We start from the raw sequence: 10,841 nt of genomic DNA on the forward strand, positions 1-10,841 counted from the left end.
GTCACTTTTACTCATTTATTCATGGATTTTATAGTCCTGCACACCTTAAAAAACTGATAATAAAACTTTTCTTTTAGTGTGACCATGATCAAAAGAGAAGAAAGACATCTACTGATTTTTGTGTTCAAACAATCAAGTGTCCAATCAATGAGAGTGATACACATCACACTGCAGACACACAATGAATGTGCCATGTATAAAGTGCTTGTTAGATTTGTCCTGCATTTTTCACAAGTTGTAAACTGTATGAGCATTCAAGATGCGTTAAACAATCTCTACTAGAATAATTACATTATACGTACAATGTAATTTGCATTAACCATACTATGTAATTTGCATTAAAATTTTCACTCAAGTATTTTTTCTCACCTGGCTGTATGGCCAAAAGAGCTTATATGTAGAATCACCTGGCTGTACGGCCAAGAGAGCTTATGGTAGGATCACTTGACTGTATGACCAAGACAGCTTATGGTATGATCACATGACTGTATGACCAAGAGTGCTTATGGTAGGATCACCTGGCTGTATGATCATGACAGCTTACGGTAGGATCACCATGCTGTATGGCCAAGAGGGCTTATGAAAGCATCACCTGGCTGTATAGCCAAGACAGCTTATGGTACAATCACCTGGCTGTATGGCCAAGATGGCTTATGGTAGGATCATCTGGCTGTATGGTATAGAGGGCTTATGGTAGGATCACCTGGCTGTATGATCATGACAGCTTATAGTAGGATCACCTGGCTGTATAGCCAAGATGGTTTATGGTAGGATCACCTGGCTGTATGGCCAAGAGGGCTTATGACAGGGTCACCTGGCTGTATAGCCGAGAACATATGGTAGGATCACCTGGCTGTATGACCAAGACAGCTTATGGTATGATCACATGGCTGTACGGTATGATCACCTAGCTGTATGGTTGAAACAGCTTATGGTAGGACCACCTGGCTGTATGGCCGAGGCAGCTTATGGTAGGATCACTTGGCTATATGACCAAGACAGCTTATGGTAGGATCACCGTACTGTATGACCAAAACAGCTTATGGTATGACCACATGGCTGTATGGTCAAGAGAGCATATGTAATTAGGATCAACTGGCTGTATAACCAAGTCAGCTTATGGTAGGATCACCTGGCTGTATGGCGAAGAGGGCTTATGGTAGGATCACCTGGCTGTATGACCAAGACAGCTTATGGTAGGATCACCTGGCTGTATGGCGAAGAGAGTTTATCATAGGATCACCTGGCTGTATGGCCAAGAGAGCTTATCATAGGATCACCTGGCTATATGGCCAAGAGACCTTATGGTAGGATCACCTGGCTGTATGGCCAAGAGAGCTTATGGTATGATCACATGGATGTATGACCAAGACAGCTTATGGTATGATCACATGGCTGTATGGCCAAGAAAGCATATGTGATAGGATCAACTGGTGGTAAGACCAAGACAGCTTATGGTAGGATCACCTGGCTGTATGGCCAAGAGGGCTTATGGTAGGATCACCTGGCTGTACGACCATGACAGCTTATGGCAGGATCACCTGGCTGTATGGCCAAGAGAGCTTATGGTAGCATCACCTGGCCATATGGCCAAGAAAGCTTATCATAGGATCACCTGGCAGTATGGCCAAGAGAGCTTATGGTAGGATCACCTGGCTGTATGACCAAGGCCACTGGAGCAATAAGGTTTTTATTGTGTGTTGTTGAAAAAGGATCCTAATTTCAATGATTCAACGGCTGGTGTAGGCACTATTCAAGGCAAAAGGGTAGAGCAAGCATGTCATACAATGAACTGTCTTAGCTATGTAATGATTCATGCAAAGTATGATGACAGTCTATCAAGGAAATGTAAAGAAATTAAAAACCTGAACCAAGCCTTCACAAACTGCTGAAACAAATCCCTGCAGAAAAGTTAAAGTGCCTGCAATATCTTGCTTCCCATAAGATGAGCTCAACACTGAATGACAAAATAAATAAAATAAAAACATACTGTTATTTATTTCATTTTTGGATGTCCAATAATTTTTTTGTATTTAATCATAGTTGATTCAAAGTGTCTTTTGGTTGAAATGTTCTCCTATAGTCATCATCCAGCCATGTTACATGATAAGGCCCACTGAGTAAAGACTGAAATATTGATTGCGTGAGTATTCTGTCTGAAATTTCTGTAGCATGTCTTTTCTTTGTATAATCCCCATTAGCCACTTTTGTTTTGACTTCTCTAAGGACTGACAGTACTACTAATACAAAGAGATTAGAACCAGTCTAGAAATAGATGAGAAAAACAGAGGATACAAAAGTTTTTGGAGGTCATGATTGGTTAATAAAGAAAATTAAAACTAAGTAAAATTATCTGATTCTATCATTAACTAAAATAAGATGGAGAAAAGATTCTGTTGTCATCTATTTTTTTAACAGATGGGTTTAGGAACCCAATAACAGAAGTGTCGATTTATTCCTTACAAGTTTCAAGCACACGTAGTTTTAAAAAATGCTATGGATCATATGGTTTTCCCAACAATGAAGCATAAGATTGCCTTCAAATGTGATATTGGTCAACTCCTAGCTTTCTGATGGAAGAAAACACCAAGGGACCAATTGACAGGTAGTGACATTGACTCTATACAGATACACTCTACAGATGTAGTTTTTATTTGCAATTGATTTTGTGCAATTTTGCAATAAATCTTTTAGATAATGGGTTCATATGATCGAGTGTGATAAGACTGCATAATGGAAACTCCAAGGATGTTATCAGTAGAAACTGTCTCATTTAATGACTTGATAATATTCTACCGAACAGATCCCTGAATTCCTCTTGGTGTTACCAATATGGAATATGCACTACATCATTATCTATCTTGCTGCCAATAAATTCCTCTTGGTGTCACCACTATGGAACACGCACTACATCATTATCTATCTTGCATACATGCTGCCAATAAATTCCTCTTGGTGTTCTCTCTATGGAACACATACTACATCTTTATCTATCTTGCATACATGCTGCCAATAAATTCCTCTTGGCGTTCTCTCTACGGAACACATACTACATCTTTATCTATCTTGCAGGCATGCTGCCAATAAATTCCTCTTGGTGTCATCACTGTGGAGCACACATTACATCATTATCTATCTTGCATACATGCTGCCAATAAATTCCTCTTGGTGTTCTCTCTATGGAACACATACTACATCTTTATCTATCTTGCATGCATGCTGCCAATAAATTCCTCTTGGTGTTACCACTATGGAACACACACTACATCATTATCTATCTTGCATGCAATGCCGCCAATGTCAATGATGCCAAAAATGTGACTGCAGAGTCTACCTTGCTTTAGCAATTGAGAAAATTACTAACCTGGTGTTCCTGATTTGTTGTAAGATATCCAGTAGCCTTCATCAGGGACCACTACTATAGGCATTATCCTGCGGTTATGTGTGAAGTGATAGTCAGCAGGAATTTCTTCTTTTCTAAACACATAAAGATTTGGATGTTTTCCACTCAGATTCCTGTAGATTTCATCAACCATTGCTGTAAAATATAAAGAGTGAAAGGCTTTAAAATTTGGCAATCAATGTTGACCTAAAACTGCAACAAAGCAGTACTATACATCCACAACTTGCCCATTCTTGAAAACCCAAATATCACAAAAAATTAACACCGTACATGTATGTTCATAATTTTGAGAAAAGTATATCTATGACACAAGTTTAATTATTCAATAACATCTGCTGGACATAATGTAACTGTGTCATATGAATTTACAGCTGGAAAATCTGACAGAGTGACATCTGCTGGACATAATGTAACTGTGATATGAATTTACAGCTGGGAAATCTGACGGAGTGACATCTGCTGGACATAATGTAGTTAACTGTGTAACATGAATTTAGAGCTGGTGGATCCAACAGCCTGACATCTATAACAAGTGAATGTTTTGATAGGGCTAGTGAAATTTTATAAAGGGTTTGTCCTGGACAAGAAAGTTTTTGTTATAAGTGTGAAAATAAAGACTTCGAAGTCTTACTAAGCAGATACCTTTCCTATAACCCAACTAAACAGACTGCACATAATGCCAAGTTGCAACTGATTCATTGACTGGTTTTAGTTGTCTATTATTACTGCAAATAGACCAGTCATTTTCAATTTAGTGTGCTGATCGGTTCTAGTACAAATGCATTATCTTCTAAACAAAGCAGTCCAATGTCAAAATTTTGCCTGTCTATAATTTAAAAAAGCCCAATTTCGGACAAGATGTAATCTTTAAGAGGATAACTTAACAGCATTAAATGTTATCTTTTTATATTTCATATCAATATATAGATCTGGTGGCAATTTGTCAGATGAGTCCATTTTTTAACACAAAGTTATAAAAAAAATTACAAATTTGAAAAATCCTTTACAAGGACACAGAAAATCACATTCTTTGTCTCTTGGCCCTATGACAAAGGGTCAAACTCAAATTATATGATAGTTCGGTGAAAAAGAAACAATCTACCACATTGAAATAATACCTAAATTAGCATCATGTGTCACTTTCAATGCCTATACCATTAAGAAATTACGGTCAAAGTGTGAGAATGCAATCATATGACTCATTATATATTTAGAGGCAGATCTACAAGAGTTTATAAACCCCTGTCTTCCCAGTATTCACTCTAAACATAATATTTTAATGGTATGGACCATTTTAATATCAAATTGGCATCAGGTACCTGTGTAAACAAAGAAAGCTGGCTTCCTCTGCAACATGTTGTGGGCATCATCAAGTATGCAAAAGCAATTATAATCAGGACATGCTAAATGTTAAGTAATAGATGTATGAGGTATTAACGGTAGTTTCCATCATCAAGAAATGTACAGAAATTTTCATGTAATCCTGTTAAAAACGTAATGATTAACAGCATATTTTCAATTTCATGGCAAGATAACAAAATAAGTCAATGCTTTGAGTTATTTTAATAGGTGTATTTGTCAAATTAATTTTGAAGATTACCAGTGTAATTATATTTATAAACCTTAATTGCATGTCTGACGTGTGATTATGCCAACATCGTGGCCAAATTGAATGTTGTGAAAGATATTCATGCTGAATTAAAGTTTGGACAAATCTGGATTATAAAAAAAAAGGATAAAGAATGTATGTCATGTCTTAGCTATTTACTACTGTATGTTAAATACATGTATTCCTGTCAATTTGTATGACCAAATTATCGTATTATTTTCAGGACAGCAGTTGTTTTGTGTTTGAATTTTATGTAATTTTGCAAGTCCACTAAACATTTTTTTGTCTGTGGAGTGCTTTATGTTTTACTGTCCCTCTCTGATAAATATCTTGCCTGTGTGTCAGCATTCCATGAAAAGTGTCCATGTTTATTATATCAATACCTAGTAAATTGCCAGCTTCATTATCAACACTTCCAACTTTTGTATCAACGAGCTCTCTAACATCAGCAAAATGTCTTGCAAACCATGGTGGATATAGTGTTAAAGCTTTTGATGAAAATTTCTACGACATAGCAAATCCAACTTTTGTATCAATGGGCTCTCTAACATCAGCAAAATGTCTTGCAAACCAAGGTGGATATAGTGTTACAGCTTTAGATGAAAATTTCTACGACATAGCAAATCCAACTTTTGTATCAACGAGCTCTCTAACATAATGTCTTGCAAACCAAGGTGGATATGGTGTTATAGCTTTAGATGAAAATTTCTACGACATAGCAAATTCCAACTTTTGTATCAACGAGCTCTCTAACATCAGCATAATGTCTTGCAAACCAAGGTGGATATGGCATTACAGCTTTAGATGAAAATTTCTACAACATAGCAAATTCCAACTTTTGTACCAATAAGCTCTCTAACATCAGCATAATGTCTTGCAAACCAAGGTGGATATGGTGTTACAGCTTTAGATGAAAGTTTCTATAACATAGCAAATCAATCTGACCATTTAATTTTAGGGGGGACTGTCATTTTCATGTGAGCGGAAAAAAATTCTTTTATCTAATTAATTTTTTTTACAATAATATAATCAATATAATATGGCATTATTTGCTGTAAATCTGAACAAGAAATGAAAATTGACAAAAAAAATCCCCAACTCTTGACCAGATCATGACGTTCCGTAGTATAATTGTGGTACACATGTACTCTTGATACATATTGCAGAATGTTCAGAAATACTGTGGTATACTGCGATTAATGTATTTTTTGTTGCACCCAACTCTATTATGAGTTAGTAGCAAGCTCTGTCTTGTGACAACTTATGTTTACCCAGTCAGAACCAGAGGACAAGCGCTTTTCCTTAGCCCTGCACCAGGGTCTCTGCTAGGCTTTGCCAAATATAAAGAAATTTTTAAAATGGACCTATTTTTTACTGACTGGCAAAAGTTGTTGGCAACAAATTTTCATAAAGTAAATTTTTAATTTTTTATTAAGATAAGTGACTTGGGCCACTTAATACCCGTTTTCTCAATCTGTGGCAGTCAGTGGATCATGTCAGTAGATGATGAATAAGATGTTATTCGAACACGATTGCAGTTATAACTGCAAGATGTCAGTGGGTTTTGAGAAGCCATTAAATGTGATTAGTAGGAAATAAGGAATGACTTGGGGATAAACTCTACTGTTGAACAGGTCAGTGGGGCCCCAAGTGGCTGGGTGGTCCAAAGTGCTCACTGTTACAGATCACTGTCATCTCACCTCTGTCTGCGTGGGTTTGAGTCTCAGGTTTGGCCAAGGTGGATATGCGAGAAAGCTTGCCAGTAGCTTCTCATGGGTCAGTGGTTCTTCCTAGGGTTTCCCCACCACCATCCCCTGAGTTCTTCATCCACCATTTATACTGCTCACCATGTATAGCCTATCTTGTGCTGAAAAATTACGTTAAACCCAAGAATAAAAATTTTTTTAAAAAAACACATGGGCAAAAAGATTTCGTGTCATTTGCACATGTTAATTTATTTTTATTGCAAACTGTGAGTGTGATACGCACTTGGGACTGGTTAGTATTTTAGGAATTATTTACTTGGATACATGCTTTTATGGTTTAAACTCAAGTGAGTAACACAGGATGCCCCTACAAGGATGCCAATCATCAACTGTAAAAGGATCAACAAGATCAAACCAGTAAACTAACATAAAACAATTTTAGTTTATACAAACAGTGAACTTAATCTCCCTTTCAACACCAACCATGAATGCAAATGAAGACAAGACAAAATAGTAGGGCATAACCGATTAGCATTTTTCTACCGATTTCCGATTCCGGATTTTGGGCATGAAATTTTTCCGATTCCGGATACGATTCAATTAATCGGAAATGCTAAATTAAAAGGTTTTTCAAATTAACTTTTTAAACCGTGTTACACACGTTTTGCATATCACACCGATGTCACAAGGGGAAGGATATGGCAGGACTAGAGCAAAATGCAACGAAGTTCAAAGCCACAGTGCCGACCCATTCTTTGTTCAACAATTAGTTGATCTTGCCGCCAGGCTTTAATATTCCCGCCTTAATCATTTATGTCGGCAAGCGGCCAGTTCCATCCTGTACTTTATTCAACAATTAGTTGATCTTGCCGCCATGCTTTAATGTCGCGGTCAAATAAAAGTAAAACAGGCTTTTGTTTGGTCCTATAGAGTTGGCCTCTTGCGGCGACTTAAATAAAAGCAATGAAATCTGATTGATTCTTGCATTTTCCAAAGTGATTGGTGATTGAAACAAGTTTATTGTGCTGTGAAAGTTTCCTTATTTACTTTATTTATATTTACGATTGTAAGAATCATTTTCTTTTAATACCTCATTAGCATGTGTCAATGTATTCAATATTATGCCTTCATTATTGAGGATGTTGACATAAACGGGTAGGACTGTATTATATATTTTAATAAATTTAAATCTTTCGGTCTAACTCAAGTATTATCGTTTCACCCCGTTGTGTTGACCATATTGGACTTTTCTGACTTCTTATTTAACTTTATTAACGCACTATCGAATGACACACAGTGTTAGACACGGTGCTATAGAAATTCAACTTTATTATTTTTATTATCCGAATCGGTCGTTCCTGCCTTGTCCGACTCCGATTAATCAGAAGTTCATACTATCCGGTGGAATCCGATTTCCGGATCAAAAGTCGGTTATGCCCTACAAAATAGCTTGATTTAACCAATGGCAGTCCTATCTTGAATATAAAAAAAATATGATTTTCATCATCACAATGGCCTCGGCCAGGAGAAAGCTTTCTCTTCATTCACTTGAATCTCCACCTTCAAAAACTGCGAAAATACAGAATTCACCTGTTAGGAATTTCAAAAAGAGTTGGAAAATTGGAAACCCTTGGCTAACATTTGATGCCAAATCAAAATGTATGTTAAAATTGAATGAAAATTTCTACTGACAGGCCAAGTGTTGAGAATTTTGATTTCAGAAAGGCTTTTAAGAAATGGTCTGGGGAAAAAATGGCGTGAAATGTAATAAAAACATGTAAAACCTGTCTAGGGCCAATATAATATTACGCATATATTTAAGTCCCTGTATCATGGCACAAAATGGCTCCTATGGCTTAAAAATGGCTCCAAATTGTTAAATTTTGTGAATTTCATGGCACAAAGAAAACTATTTTCATGTGAGGCCCTGCTGCACCCAGTCTGGACCAAAGGACAAGTGCTTTTCCTGATGATTATGTTTTTCAGCTCACTTATATGAATAAAATATCATTTGCTAACATATTAAACATCTATCACAAATGACTGTATACCTGTTGTATTGGGCACTGGAAGAATTGATATGACTGGATTACCATTAAGCACTATATATGATAATGGGTTCACATATTGATCCAAATCAATTTTGTTCTTTTCTATATCAGATATATTTGCCATTCCATGATCTGATGTAATAACCAAGTTGATTTTATCCAAGAGCTCTGCTTCTTCAAGGCGTCGTAACAAATATCCAAGAACATTTCTGTCCAGTGCTTCTACCATTTCAACCACCTGTTCTGAATATGGCCCAAACATATGACCAATACCATCTGGCTCCTCAAAATACAGAATTCCTAAATTTATTGGATTCTTTACTGTAAACCAGTCAAGAACTGTATCAATTCTAGTCTTATTTTTCAAATAACCGGTGTAAGGCAAATAATGTGATGGCAAAACCCCATCCACACTTGCTGCATCCCCAGGCCAATATACAACACCAGATCTTCGTTCAATGTCCGCCAGCTGATTTGTCACCCATATTGGCTGTCCACCCATGTTAAACCACTTTGGATCCCTCACTTGTGAATCATTATTAGCCATGAACGTTTCGTTATACAATGGGTCAAAGAATGTATTTCCAACTATCCCGTGAGCTTCCTCGTACTGTCCTGTAACAATAGTGTAATGATTTGGGTAAGTTTTTGTCACAAAGCAATTTTTTAGTCCACGCCTTGCGTAGACACCGTTTTGCATAATCCTGTTGAAGTTGGGTGTGTTTTTGGTCATATTGAAAAGGTAGTCCCATCTGAATCCGTCAAAAGACACCAGCAAAACTTTGGGGAGCTCCATCAAACTGTGTCCATCTGTAAGGGTCACTATTAAAAAGATCGCAGCCAGAAGCAACATCGTGAAACCGGGAGTAAAGTATTTTAAAGGTTTAATATAGATTAGATCAGTTTTCAGTTATTTTCGGTGATTTGTTGACGTACAAGCTTATACTGTAGTTAACAACGATCTCCATCACATGCCAAGTTTTGGTTGGCTTCACTACAGACTGGAGAGCTCTCGTTGTGTAAAAGTCCAGATTGCTTTGCAATAGATGTTAACACCAGTCTAAATCCTGAATTAATTGGTAAATTTGTAGTGAGAGCCCGAGTAAAGGGTTTGCACTAGTTAAAGCTCACAACCGGTTACCGCACGACGATTAATTAGTCTTGACTCAAAACAATTTATATTTGATGTCTGCACATAGTAAAATGGTAACATTGAAGGTAAAGGTATCTGCTGCTTACATAAATTCTGTACAGGAACAAAGTTGACCTATATAATTAAACAAATAAAGACAAATCCATAAATGTAGTTAATAATGTATTTGTTAGGCAGTAAACACTTCTTTTTTCCAAAAGAATTCCAAAGTTTACACATTATACTGAAATTCCCAACATTTTTCCTATTAAATTTTTATCAACATAGGCATAGCAAAGAATCATCGCATATATTCATCTCATAGACAGACATAAGCTAAGACAGAAAACTCAAATCAATCTACGAGTAAATGGATAGTGTAAAGATTATCCAAAGAAAGCATTTGTAATTAAATATTGTCTCTTGAATAACAAGAATAATTAGCCAGTTATAATAATAGAAAATAAAGGAGAAATGTCATATAATACAAGTTCAGATAAAAATGTACAATATTGTCAGAAATAAAATACAGTTAAACAAACCTAATTTTAGGGTGGACCGGTGGTAATATGTTATTCCCTAAGACCCTGCTTACCACATACTTAAATCGAAATGGCGCGGGAAACTAGGCCGATTTATACCGCATGATTAGACTGCTGCACATGTCATTTAAGATATTTCTTGGGAACAGCTTGAAACAACGCGTTCTAAACATGTGCCCACTGAAAAACATAGATAAGACATCTATGTAATAATGCATTTTCAACTAATTAGTACTGTTCAAAATTAAAGTCACCTTGACCAAATAACAACAAAACAGATAAATTTAGCTGATAATGTGCACATTAGTAAATTCATATATGGCATGATCTCCAAGGAATACATGTATCATCAAGAAACTGGTAGTGATATAGTAAAAATCAATGAGCAGAGCAAAATC

The 10,841-nt window shown here is 36.4% G+C and overlaps 1 protein-coding gene across 1 annotated transcript in view; it reads right to left on the reverse strand.

Moving 5' to 3' along the window:
- LOC149785986 (ectonucleotide pyrophosphatase/phosphodiesterase family member 5-like) overlaps nucleotides 1-9,768 on the reverse strand; it is a 32,060-nt gene extending 22,292 nt beyond the window's left edge. Inside the window, exons 1-2 of the mRNA XM_089976252.1 lie at nucleotides 8,770-9,768; nucleotides 3,365-3,538 (exon numbers count right to left, since the gene is read on the reverse strand). Coding sequence (XP_089832378.1) covers nucleotides 3,365-3,538; nucleotides 8,770-9,622 — 1,027 coding nt within the window. The 5' untranslated portion in view covers nucleotides 9,623-9,768. The remainder of the gene's footprint in view (nucleotides 1-3,364; nucleotides 3,539-8,769) is intronic.
- Between the last annotated feature and the right edge of the window lie 1,073 nt (nucleotides 9,769-10,841).

Source organism: Sinohyriopsis cumingii, chromosome 12 (genome assembly GCF_028554795.1).
Source record: "Sinohyriopsis cumingii isolate HCF-2022 chromosome 12, ASM2855479v2, whole genome shotgun sequence".
Lineage (NCBI taxonomy): Eukaryota > Metazoa > Mollusca > Bivalvia > Unionida > Unionidae > Sinohyriopsis > Sinohyriopsis cumingii.